At 37.7% G+C, this 12,666-nt stretch overlaps 4 protein-coding genes across 4 annotated transcripts; 3 read left to right on the top strand and 1 right to left on the bottom strand.

Annotated features, from left to right (window-relative positions):
- The first annotated feature begins 2,409 nt into the window (after nt 1-2,409).
- Nucleotides 2,410-3,659, top strand: LOC108813750 (eukaryotic translation initiation factor 5A-2-like). Its single transcript, XM_018586402.2, has 5 exons — nt 2,410-2,591; nt 2,798-2,920; nt 3,016-3,072; nt 3,144-3,218; nt 3,322-3,659. The coding sequence occupies exons 1-5, from the start codon at nt 2,472-2,474 to the stop codon at nt 3,424-3,426; spliced, it is 480 nt and encodes a 159-aa protein (XP_018441904.2). The 5' UTR covers nt 2,410-2,471; the 3' UTR covers nt 3,427-3,659.
- A 221-nt stretch (nt 3,660-3,880) lies between these two features.
- LOC108813740 (isopentenyl phosphate kinase) lies at nt 3,881-6,133 on the bottom strand. Its single transcript, XM_018586390.2, has 12 exons — nt 5,970-6,133; nt 5,550-5,789; nt 5,352-5,449; nt 5,239-5,281; nt 5,073-5,134; nt 4,928-4,984; nt 4,802-4,837; nt 4,642-4,719; nt 4,486-4,552; nt 4,346-4,408; nt 4,144-4,247; nt 3,881-4,042 (listed from the first exon to the last, which is right to left on the bottom strand). The coding sequence occupies exons 1-12, from the start codon at nt 6,025-6,027 to the stop codon at nt 3,947-3,949; spliced, it is 1,002 nt and encodes a 333-aa protein (XP_018441892.2). The 5' UTR covers nt 6,028-6,133; the 3' UTR covers nt 3,881-3,946.
- Nucleotides 6,134-6,356: 223 nt separating this feature from the next.
- On the top strand, nt 6,357-8,061 carry LOC108852441 (uncharacterized). Its single transcript, XM_018625981.2, has 2 exons — nt 6,357-6,580; nt 6,667-8,061. The coding sequence occupies exon 2, from the start codon at nt 6,695-6,697 to the stop codon at nt 7,709-7,711; it is 1,017 nt and encodes a 338-aa protein (XP_018481483.2). The 5' UTR covers nt 6,357-6,580; nt 6,667-6,694; the 3' UTR covers nt 7,712-8,061.
- Nucleotides 8,062-10,074: 2,013 nt separating this feature from the next.
- On the top strand, nt 10,075-12,488 carry LOC108862508 (heat shock 70 kDa protein 1). The gene is made up of 2 exons (XM_018636669.2): nt 10,075-10,379; nt 10,626-12,488. Exons 1-2 carry the CDS (start codon nt 10,163-10,165, stop codon nt 12,353-12,355), a joined length of 1,947 nt encoding a protein of 648 aa, XP_018492171.1. The 5' UTR covers nt 10,075-10,162; the 3' UTR covers nt 12,356-12,488.
- The last annotated feature ends 178 nt before the right edge of the window (nt 12,489-12,666 follow it).

Here is a 12,666-nt window from a genome sequence, read left to right as displayed (position 1 = left end):
GTACAAACAACGTGTGGCCCAAAATTAATTCTAGATGAAAATAAATATGAATTTTGTTAGAGAACGGTTCGAGCCATTCAACAAAAAGTCAAACTTTAGACTATTTGACCACCAAACCAAACTAATATTTCAACAAAAGTGGCCTTCTTAGCTAAAAGTTGTGGCCTAAAGGAAATGTTTTACTTGATTTGAAGTATCTCCAACCCACTGGAAATGTTTTATTTGACTTAAAGTATCTCCAACCCACTCTATTTTCCACTTTTTAACAAAATTTAGAACAAAAATATTTAAATTATACTCTATTTTCCTTTTATAATAAAGTAAAATAATTGTATTCTATATATAGAGTTACTTGTCTTATTCTGGGTCATCGTTGTTAGGGATAGGTAAAAAAACTCGAACCAAACCAAAACCGATCCAAACCGAACCAAAGTTTAATATCAAATAGTTTGGTTTAAAATTTACCCAACCCGAACCAATCGAACCGAGATCGATCCAAATCGAACTGAATTAAACCAAATCCATAAGCAATGTGCTTTTGTTATTATATAAATTAAACATATTAGCAATATACAATATACTATAAATCATAACACTAAAGTCATTGTCAACTTTATCAACATTTCTTTTTAATTTTCTATTTACTTTAATTAATTTTGGTTTGATTGTGTTCTTATAAACTTTTTATGTTTTGTTAAGGTTTTTCTTTTAATTTAATTTTATATTTAATTTACATAGTTTATTTTTAAGAGGCACTATTAACAATGTTTTTTTTAAAAGCTATTTACTGTAATTAACTTTGATTTAATTGTGTTTTTATAAATGTTTATTTAAACGTTTTTGTTTTTGTTTTTAATAGATTTAGTCAATATAATTTAGTTTTTCATAGTTATCAATATGATGATTTCATGACTATGCATTTGTGTTTTAAAATATGATTTCTACTAAAGAATTAAACTAGAGGACCCAATTGAACCGAACCGAAACACAAACGAAATCGAATAACTAAACCAAACCTAAACCGAATCGATAAAATAACCTAAGTGTCCACCCTTGATGGCTGTATTTTGTTGCATCAAAGCTATAGTTATTAGAAAAAGCTAAAGAGAAGTGAGTTTTTTTATAAAAAAAAGTCATCACTTTGCTCTATCTTTTTTTTTTCATTTCATCGCTCATAACAAAATACTTGTATTGTATACTATCTTGCTGGGAAGGACCTTCTCAATGCTAATACTTAATGCAAAGGTTTAATAACCACACCAGTATAACTCTAAAGTCCAGACCTTTGGTTATGCACACGTTAATCTAAGCAATTAGATTTGTTTGAACACAAAAGTGATTTATATAACTAGTTCATTGATGATATGATACAGTGACTTTGGTCTCATCCCCTTTAATAGTAGAAACTTTGGCAGTTCGATCCGCCGTAATCTTTGCTCTCTCTCACAATCTTGATTCCATCTGAACTCCATCTTAGTATTCTCAGATTCCCAGACCCTTATCAACCTGATCAATAAGAGAAAGATGAATCTCGAGATTTATGGCGCATTAAATGTATCTTCCTTTGATACTCGTTCATTAATTTTACCGCTTTCAATGTCATACCAATATCGACAAATATTAGGGCCGATCAAAGTGCAAAACAATCTTTTTGGGCATCAAATCCATTCTGATTATTAATGCAATATTATGTTTGAACAAAAACACTAGTTCAATTAGACGTAAATATTTTAACCGAACCAAAAAATTGAACCGAACCGAGTTAAAAATTGCATTTGAATTTGAACCAAACACAAAATTGATTATACATCCAAACATTCAAAATGTAATCTATAAATCAAATGTTTGTATACAAAATTATCCAGAATTTTGAAGTGTATATTTTTTTTTTCAAATATTAGTATATTTTAATTCAAAACGATCAACTTATTTAAACATATTTATCCAAAGCACCCTTTAATTAAATTATAATCCCAATAAAGAATGAATCAAAACCAATAATTTCCCGGTTTTTAGTTTTGTTATCGGAGCTAATCCGAATCAAAGATTACCCGAACTAATCGGGACAGAATTTTCAAATGATTAAACCCAAAATAATTGATCCTGGTGCAGAATCTCGAATCCAATTTATGCTAAATCTGGCTTTCAATCGTAGAAGAGCTAATATATATAAAAATAAAAAAAATTGAGAAAAAGAAAAAGAAAAACAGAAGAACGCAAGCTGGTGGGGCCGCGTGATTCGTACGCGATGCATCATCGCAGGAGATAAATGTGGTCAAATCTATACCGTACAAACATTCAAATCTAACGGACAAGAACAAATACAGCAAACCCTAGAAAAGAAAGGCATCTCTCCTTTCCTCCGCCGTATAAAAACCAGTTCACTTCGCTGACTTCTCTTCCTCTCTTTAGGTTTTTTTTTTTCATTCCCAATCAATCTTCTCTCTTTGTTCCTCAAAGCTTTGCAAAACATGTCGGACGAAGAGCACCACTTCGAGTCCAGCGACGCCGGAGCTTCCAAGACCTACCCTCAGCAGGCTGGTAACATCCGTAAAGGTGGTCACATCGTCATCAAGGGCCGTCCCTGCAAGGTATATCTCCTTTGATTCGATGATTGATTTGTGATATTTAGGTTTGCAGTAGTTAGATCTGTTAATTTCACAGACAAACTTATCTCTTCGATGGTGATTTGTATAAAAATGAAAAGAAACATAGATAGATATGAATAAGACACAACAGATCTAAAGCTGACCTTTTTTTTTTAATTTTGGTATTAATTTTTTGTTGTGATTGGTAGGTTGTTGAGGTTTCGACTTCGAAGACTGGCAAGCACGGTCACGCAAAGTGTCACTTTGTTGCCATTGATATCTTCACTGCTAAGAAGCTCGAGGATATTGTTCCCTCTTCCCACAATTGTGATGTTAGTTTAAAAATGACCAACTTTTTAATTAGATTCGTTTTATTTGACATGAGATCTTGTTGTGATCTGATGGATTGGTTATTCTTGTGTGTCAGGTTCCCCATGTGAACCGTATTGATTACCAGTTGATTGATATCTCTGAGGATGGATTTGTACGTCATTCATACTCACTTCTCTCGTTTCTCTCAAAGCTCTGTTCTTTACAATTTGTTCACATTTACAGGTCAGCCTTTTGACCGACAGTGGTGGCACCAAGGATGACCTCAAGCTTCCCACCGATGATAATCTGAGCGCTCTGGTTAGTTTCTTGTATTTTCATACATTTGTTGACTTGTTTTCATTTTTTTGAGATTGGTATGGTAATGAAAACATTTGTGTGTTTTGTTGTTGTATAAATGCAGATGAAGAGTGGATTCGAGGAGGGAAAGGATGTTGTGGTGTCTGTCATGTCTTCAATGGGAGAGGAGCAGATCTGTGCCGTCAAGGAAGTTGGTGGAGGCAAGTAAACAAATTATCATTCTCTCTACACGGAGGATAAATCTTATTACCCCCAGTTGTTATAAGAACCAAAAAAAAAAACATGTTTTTCCTTTTTTTCTAATTTTAGACCATTTGTGTGTGTTTTACTTGTTGCAAGAGACGACCATTATCTATTGGTTTTGGATTGTTTAAAAATTTGGTGTTTTAATCATAGGAAGTGGTTCCTATGGTATATTCTTAATCCCTTTGCTTATTATCATCACATTATCATCTTGTGCTTGGTTATACTTTTTCACCATGCTTATGTTTAAGCAACTCGTTACCCCTTTTACATGTGATTCATCCACATCATTTTGAAAACGATGTATAGCGCCTTTCGCATTTTTACTGAATAAGATAATTGATCGAGTCGCGATCTTTTCCAAACATGTGTAATATACAAACACACAAACTTCGGTAATAGAGCACACAGCATTAGCAAGAGGGGGTCAATGTTATCTCATTTGAAAAAACTTGAATTAGTGTGCTGTGTCACAACAGTTCATTCTACTTTGAGAATCTGATGATAGTACCAAACCAATCTTCAGGTACACTCTCTCTCAATTCGCCATTGAGCGCTCTCTGTGAATGAGTAGTCGCAGCCTGTTTAGGACAAACAAAATATAACACTTGTTTAAAGCTTTTTCATCTTTGTCTTAAGCGACATAACTTAGTAAAGGCAAAAAAGATGTCTGTAATCTAACCTTGACAATGTAGACATCGATTCCATGTTTTGCAATCATAGCAGCTTCTGATATCTTTGTTTCCATTCCACCGGTTGTATCATGTGCAGCAACAGAGGTTTGAACTGTTTTGATTCCATAATCAGACAGCTTTTCAACTAATACAAACCCTTAAGACTAATCGCATAGAGTTATAGAATCTTGGTTCTTTTTCTTCTTTTACCGTTCTTGTTTGTGAGGTCCAACGCTGGATTCACAACCTTCCAGCTTCCATCTTCTCCAACAGCTACATACATGAATGGTTATGATTAGTACAATCAAGAGTCGAAAAAAGAACTTGACAGTTAAAGTTTTGGAACTAACCGATCTCTTTCAAGAGGACAGCATCATTCTCTGAAGGTGGTCGATCGTAAACACCGTACACATCTGTCTTTGTAAAGAGTTACTCAGATAACAATGAGTAGGACACAAAAATTAAGAAAAGCAAAAAGCTGATATCTAAAAACATGGAAAGGATACGAGGAATACAACATATTCTGGCTTCAAATGATGTGCAAGATGACGGATGATAACATCACCACTCAGTATGGTGCAGCCCTGTTCAGGACAATACTTAAGTTCTAAGTGGACAAGAAGCTAGAACACATGTTTGGTATCTTGGGAGAGAGAGTGTATTTACCAGTATATTGTCTAGCACTGCATCTCCATGGAGAACCTAGCCAGGACAAAAAAAAAATTACAGTTACGGTGGAGAGACTTTGAGAAACTTCTACTTAATGCTAGTGGTAGGATTTCAAAACTTTACAGGGACAAATCCAGAATCGATTGTTTTAGCAACTGTTGATAGATCCGCAGAAGCCACCTGATGCAAATAGCAGTCTCATTAGAACTTAACCAAGCAAATGTGTAAAGGTGAAAAAAAGAAAAAAAGTTTTTCAGTTGGGTCTTACGTCTCTTTTGGAGGTTGTCCAACCACATGAAAATGGAGACATGCCGATTGTAGGAATACCCTCTGCACAAAAAATAAAACAAGCATCAAGATTCATTGTTTCTTCTCAACAAAAAAAACATAGTTTTATTCGGAGTAGAGAAAGAGAACAAGCTTAAGAGAAGTACCTCGGGCAAGTGCTCGTACAATTTCAAGATTAAGATTTGTGACCTGAAAAAAAAAGGAAACATCAGAAGAATAACTCCAGATTAGAGTATTGGCTTTTAGTAGAGAGACTCACAGATATACGAGTAGCAACAAAACCAGCTTTAACAATAGGTTTCTCAAGTCCTCCTTTGTGAACACCTGATCTGCTCGCCTGAAAATGCCCAAAGGAACCTAAATGACCCCCCACATCACAACAACAAGCAGGTCTCTTCTTAAGTACTAATCAAAAGATGTAACGTTGATCCTTTACAGAAGTGAAAACAAAACTAACCTGCGCCGTGAACCACAACAAACTTGCTAAACTCAGAAGAAGAGTCCTCCTCATCACCCAAGTCATCAACATCGCAAGCAATCTCAGAGCTTCCAGGCCTCTTGCTCCAATCCATTCCAATAACCTTGCTTGGAGCCGAACCCTCCTCCATCATGGCCTGACGTAACTGACACGCCACAGCTTCCAGATTCTCATCGTGAATCTCCTCCAGCTCGTTCTTCCGCGTAATCGCCGCACCTCCTATCAGATCATTTTTTTAAGGCATGTTAGTTACACAGGGTCTTACACAAGTATATCGATGGGACAAGAATCAAATCCATTTGGATCCTATAAAGACAAGAAAAACAACTAATGCGATCTAAATCTAAGCGAGGATGTGAAGAAGAGACAAAGAACTTGGGATCAAAAAAGGACAAAAACCAAGTTTCACGATGCAACGAATTGATCTGGTCGGACTCTCAGGTAGATTCAGCTCCATCGTGTCTCAACTCTCGATAGCTATCGTCTTAAATTGTCAACGGCGTGTCACTGTCACACTCCCCACTCTAACTCAGCTTCATCGTACTACTCGGTCTCTCCTCTTTGCCATTGATAGATTCTGTAATACTTTTTCAAAGAAGCCCATTTACAACGGGCTATTATTGGGCCTAGCCCATTTTAATTTATCATGCTGTAAACACGATTTTCGCAAACCGGGGTTCGGTTAAATTAATTTATTTTAAGATTTCGGTTAGATTCGCGGTTTAGCTTCAAGTTCGTGATTGATTTATCTTCTGTACGAGAGGGGACAGTTGACACGCTACTTCTGTTCTGCCTTCACCTGTGCCACCGACAAATATCTTTTTTTTTTCCCGAAAGATAAAAAAAAAAGCTTGTGATCTTACTACGTCTATAGAACGTAGAACAAACATCGTCGAGATCCAGTCCAAGATTCCTCTTTTTTTTATATTTATTGCGCTTAATAAGGTTGGATCCAAAATCCGAACCTGGCTCCGACACACTCAATCTGAACGCTTTTTGAGCTTTATAAGGTTAAATTCAATCGCTTTCATGCTCAATACGCGTTGTTAAGATCATACGATTCACTCCCCCTTTTGTTTCTTTCATTGATATGTAGGCAAACCACACTTTCACTTGAGAAAAAAATGGAGACGGAATCGAATCCCATCCTGCGGAAATCAGAGCTAAAATCATCATACAGTCACAAGCACTTCCACTCCACCAACGCCTTAGAGATCCTGAGAGAGTCCGTCCGAATCCTCCGTTACAATCTCGGTGCTTTTATGCTAACCGCCGCCGTTTTGATCTGTCCCGTCTCCGCCGTCCTCTTACCGAACTTCCTAGTCGACCACTCGCTGGTGAACAAGCTCGCGTTGAAGCTCCTCTTAGTAGCCAAGTCCAGCGGTCTCCCTCTTCAGCCTTTCGTCAAACACTCCTGTCAGAAGTTCGCCGAGACCGCTGTTTCGTCCGCGGTGTGTTTCCCTCTGTTCGTCACCGTGTCGCTCCTGTCCAAAACGGCGGTGGTTTACTCGGTGGAGGCGACTTACTCGAGGGAGAAGGTGGAGATGAGCAAGTTCTTGGTTGCGTTGAAGAAGCTCTGGAAGCGAGTCGTGTACACTTACATTTGCGTTTGCGTTCTGATAGTTGGCTGTTTCACTTTCTTCTGCGTTCTTCTTGTTGCCATCTGCAGCTCCTTCTCCGTTCTCGGCTTCTCTCCTGATTTCAACGTCTACGGAGCCGTCTTAGTCGGTTTAGCGTTCTCCGTCGTCTTCGCCAACGCCATCATAGTCTGCAACACCGCGGTGGTGATCTCGGTTCTTGAAGACGTTTCGGGGGCGGGAGCGTTGGTGAGAGCTGGTGATCTGATCAAGGGGCAGGTTCAGGTGGGGCTGCTGATATTCCTCGGGTCGACTTTGGGGTTGGCGTTCGTGGAAGGGCTGTTTGATCACAGAGTGAAGAAGGTTAGTTATGGAGATGGGTCTTCTAGGCTGTGGGAAGGACCTCTGCTCGTGGTGATGTATTCGTTTGTTACGCTTATAGATTCGATGATGAGTGCAGTGTTTTATTTCAGCTGCAGAGTTTATTATAGTATGGAAGCTTCTTCTTCTTCTGTAGGTGAAGCGCAGCCGATAATGGATACTGTTGCGGTTGTGGATACTTAAAGCATCAGACTCATGTGAATGGATGGACATTGATGCGTATTATTAGTTGAAGATGTATGAAAGTATACATCAGTAATAATATGCTGTGAACTTTTTGTTTGGCAAGATTTGTTGGATTCAACTAAAGACTCAGGCGTATGGACATGGAAGCGTATTAGTTGAAGAGTTTTAAACATTTTTGTTTCACTTGAAAAAAAAAACATAATGCATTTTGTAAGGTTTTTGTGTTATCTACTATACTAAAAGGGGAATACCCTTTCAGGTAAGAAAATCGTGCAATCATATACAAATTGGGTGCCATATCATTGTATTTTGTTTTCTTATCTAATCAGGGTATACGTTTCTTCTTCGTTCACTTAAGAAAATGCCTTTTTTTTCACTTAATAACGGTTTCATTCAGACTTGCCCTTCAGTTTCAGATGAATAAAAACTGTGAAGATCTCCATTTTCTTGTTGAGGCTTACAAACCCATCCATCAGAGTGTGATTGATCTTCTCAACTTTCCAACCAATCCAAAAATGAATAGCCTATGTAAGTTTTTTTTTTTGCTTCAAACACAGGTATTTGATTTCAAAGAATTTCAAATTAATAAGTAAATTGAAGCAAATGGGTTCCCCCTATCTGAAAGGCAGATCTTTGATTTTTTAACTAGTTCTTCGCACCCGATGTAAAGCGAACGATTATTCCAAGGCCAAGGAGAGGAAGGGGCCGGCCTTGCATGGGAGAGTGGTGTTCAAGAATACCTTTTCCCTGTTTCTCATCGGGTATTCTTGAACACCACTCTCCCATACAAGGCCGGCCCTTTTCCTCCCATTGGCCTTGGAATAATCGCTCGCTCCACATCGGGTGCGAAGAACTAGTTAAAAAAATCAAAGATCTGCCTTTCAGACAGGGAAAATCCATTTGAGAAGGTCAGAAACAGTGAATATTCATATAATTTATTAAATATTTTTTTACACTACTTATCAATTTGATAGTTAATTTAATAAAAATTATAATATAAATTAAAATGGACCAATCTATTTTTCTAAAAATTCTGAATTTCATTTTCATGGTGACATATGTCTACAAAACAATGTTATAATGTTTCTCAATTAATATATAAGGAATAAGAGGTTTAAGTTATTTATACAAGTTTATAAATCAATTTATGAAATATATTTTGAAACTTTATCTTATATAAAATAAGAACTCACTTAATTGATTTTTATTAGGCGTCAATCATATAAAGAAATTTGAGAAAAATATTATAATTTGATTTGCTAAAGGATTTTGAAATTTTATCTATTTTATGAGTAAGAAAATCAGTCTACAACCAAATTTTATCAATATCCAAATGGCCTAAATATATTGCAATGATTAATTAAATATGTTGTTTATATAATATACACAATGCTTCATAAAATATTTTTAGCAGTAAAGTATTTATAAACTATATAAAATATTTCAAAAATAATTTATAGAATTGATATATTAGTTTTATATCCCTATGTTATTGGATATGGATATGTAGAGAATGTGTAACAATTATCTTGTTTTATTTTTTTAAAACTTATTAAAGACATAAAACTTTAGCTACAAATTATTTAAAAATCAAAAGTTTCAGTATTATATACTTTCAAAACTTAAGTAGTTTTATTAAAAACTGAATCATGAATATTATATATAATTAATTTTATTACAATTGTCAAAAGAAAATATCAAAAAATATTTTGAATAGTCATATTTATCTTTTTCAAAATCAATTATTCTTAGAAAAAAAAATCAACAAAAATGCATAATAATAAAACATATTTTTAAAAATTAAATAAATACTCCCTCTATTCCACAATATAAGATGTTTTGTTTGATTGCACAAGAATTAAGAAACTTACTTTAAAAAAACAATGCTATTAAATAATATAAATTAAATATAAACTAACCAATCATAGATAAAGTTATAAATTGCTATTGGTTAACCAATTTTCAATAAAATTAAAGTACCTTAAAAATAACAAAACATCTTATATTTTGAAACATCTAAACTTCTCCAAAACATCTTACATTGTGAAACGGAGGGAGTATATTTTTACAAAATATTCAAATCGGGGAAATCACGGGTATCCTAGTTTATTTTAAAAACCTACACAAGCTTTTGTGGCATTTTTATATTATTCCTAATTTTTTTTTTTTTTGGAAATTAGGGGCACAGAAAAAAGCTTTTGTGGCAATTTTCTTTTTGGTCAAACTTTTGTGGCAATTTTCTATTATTCCTAATAGAAAAAGGAAGAAAGGCATCAAGTCCGTTTAGACTAGAACATTCTGGAAACATTAAGGCATTGTCCGTGCGTGTATATAAGAATGCCTCAAGCTCCCTCTCTCTTCCTCACACCTTAAAACTCAAAAACCTAATTCCCTCATCGCCGCCGAAAGCTTTCTTTATTCATCTATTCTTCGCTTCAGTTTGTGATAATGTCTTCTGGTAAAGGAGAGGGCCCAGCGATCGGAATCGATCTAGGCACGACCTACTCCTGCGTCGGAGTGTGGCAGCACGACCGCGTCGAGATCATCGCCAATGATCAAGGCAACAGGACGACTCCGTCTTACGTGGCTTTCACCGACTCCGAGAGGTTGATTGGTGATGCCGCCAAAAACCAAGTCGCCATGAACCCCATTAACACCGTCTTCGGTAAACCTAATCTCGCCTCTACTCTCTCATCGTAGTTTTGCTATAGGAAGGAATCTTAATGGAATCTTAATGGAATCTTATTGGAATCTTAATTGATTTAGCGCACGAACTGTTTCTAGGATGCAAATTCATTATTAATTTAGATATGTTAGGGTTATAGCTTCGATTTCATGTATATTCGGATCCATTATGATTTTCTGAATCGATTGGAATGTGTGAATAATATTATTTTGTTAATTGTGACAGATGCGAAGAGATTGATTGGTAGAAGGTTCAGTGACGCATCAGTCCAAAGCGACATGAAGCTATGGCCATTCAAGATCATCCCTGGGCCTGCGGACAAGCCAATGATCGTAGTCGAGTACAAGGGAGAAGAGAAGCAGTTTGCTGCGGAGGAGATCTCTTCCATGGTTCTCATCAAGATGCGTGAGATCGCTGAAGCTTACCTTGGCGTCACCATCAAGAACGCTGTTGTCACTGTCCCCGCTTACTTCAACGACTCTCAGCGTCAAGCGACGAAGGACGCTGGTGTCATCGCTGGTTTGAACGTGATGCGTATCATCAACGAGCCGACGGCGGCGGCCATTGCCTATGGTCTTGACAAGAAGGCGACGAGCGTTGGAGAGAAGAACGTCTTGATCTTTGATCTCGGTGGTGGTACTTTTGATGTTTCTCTTTTGACTATTGAGGAAGGGATCTTTGAGGTCAAGGCTACTGCTGGAGACACTCATCTTGGTGGGGAGGATTTCGACAACAGGATGGTTAACCATTTTGTGCAAGAGTTTAAGAGGAAGAGCAAGAAGGATATTAGCGGTAACCCTAGAGCTCTTAGGAGGTTGAGGACTGCCTGCGAGAGAGCAAAGAGGACTCTTTCTTCAACTGCACAGACCACCATCGAGATTGACTCTTTGTTCGAGGGGATTGATTTCTACTCTGCGCTCACACGTGCTAGGTTCGAGGAGCTCAACATGGATCTTTTCAGGAAGTGTATGGAGCCTGTTGAGAAGTGTCTGCGTGATGCTAAGATGGACAAGAGCACAGTCCATGATGTCGTCCTCGTCGGAGGCTCTACGCGTATCCCGAAAGTCCAGCAGCTTCTCCAAGATTTCTTCAATGGGAAAGAGCTTTGCAAGTCTATTAACCCCGACGAGGCTGTGGCTTACGGTGCAGCGGTTCAGGGTGCTATTCTTAGCGGTGAAGGCAACGAGAAGGTGCAAGACCTTCTTCTCTTAGACGTGACTCCTCTTTCTCTTGGTCTTGAAACCGCAGGTGGAGTTATGACCACTTTGATCCAGAGGAACACAACGATTCCCACCAAAAAGGAGCAGGTCTTCTCCACCTACTCTGACAACCAGCCAGGTGTGTTGATCCAGGTCTACGAAGGTGAGAGGGCTAGAACCAAAGACAACAACCTCCTTGGGAAGTTTGAGCTCTCCGGCATCCCTCCTGCTCCACGTGGTGTCCCTCAGATCACAGTCTGTTTCGACATTGATGCAAACGGCATCCTCAACGTCTCTGCCGAGGACAAGACTACAGGCCAAAAGAACAAGATCACGATCACAAACGACAAGGGCCGCTTGTCTAAGGACGAGATCGAGAAGATGGTGCAAGAAGCCGAGAAGTACAAGTCTGAGGATGAGGAGCACAAGAAGAAGGTGGAAGCCAAGAATGCTCTTGAGAACTATGCTTACAACATGAGAAACACCATCCGTGATGACAAGATCGGTGAGAAGCTTGCTGCTGCAGACAAGAAGAAGATTGAGGATTCGGTGGAGGAGGCGATCAACTGGCTTGATGGTAACCAGACGGCTGAAGCAGACGAGTTTGAAGACAAGATGAAAGAGTTGGAGAGTGTGTGCAACCCCATCATTGCTAAGATGTATCAAGGAGCTGGTGGTGAAGCAGGTGGTCCTGCTGATGATGAAGCTCCTCCTGCTGCTGGAGGTGCTGGTCCCAAGATTGAGGAAGTCGACTAAACTGGTTCTTTTAGAACTGTTTTCCCTTCTCAATTTTTATTGTTGTTTGGTTTAGTGTTTTGCTCTTTATTTTATGTTATGTAGTCTTTATCTTCTGTGGACCTTAATGCCAATTGAGTTGTGGTTTCGAACTTCCAACGATTGCAGAAATTTTTATTTGATTGGCTTCCCTCTGTTTCTATGGTTCCAATTGCACGACTTTGTCCTTTTGAGATAGTCAATGATTATTGTGGCCTCTTCTGCGTTTGTTGGTTTTGCAGGGACAAGATCTTTGAAGAACAGAAAGTACTGTATCCTTTTGTATAGGAAAG

The sequence above is a fragment of the Raphanus sativus genome, chromosome 1, assembly GCF_000801105.2.
Source record: "Raphanus sativus cultivar WK10039 chromosome 1, ASM80110v3, whole genome shotgun sequence".
In the NCBI taxonomy this organism is placed as follows: domain Eukaryota; kingdom Viridiplantae; phylum Streptophyta; class Magnoliopsida; order Brassicales; family Brassicaceae; genus Raphanus; species Raphanus sativus.
The sequence above is the reverse complement of the archived record's forward strand: the minus strand, read 5'-3'. Positions and strand labels throughout refer to the sequence as shown.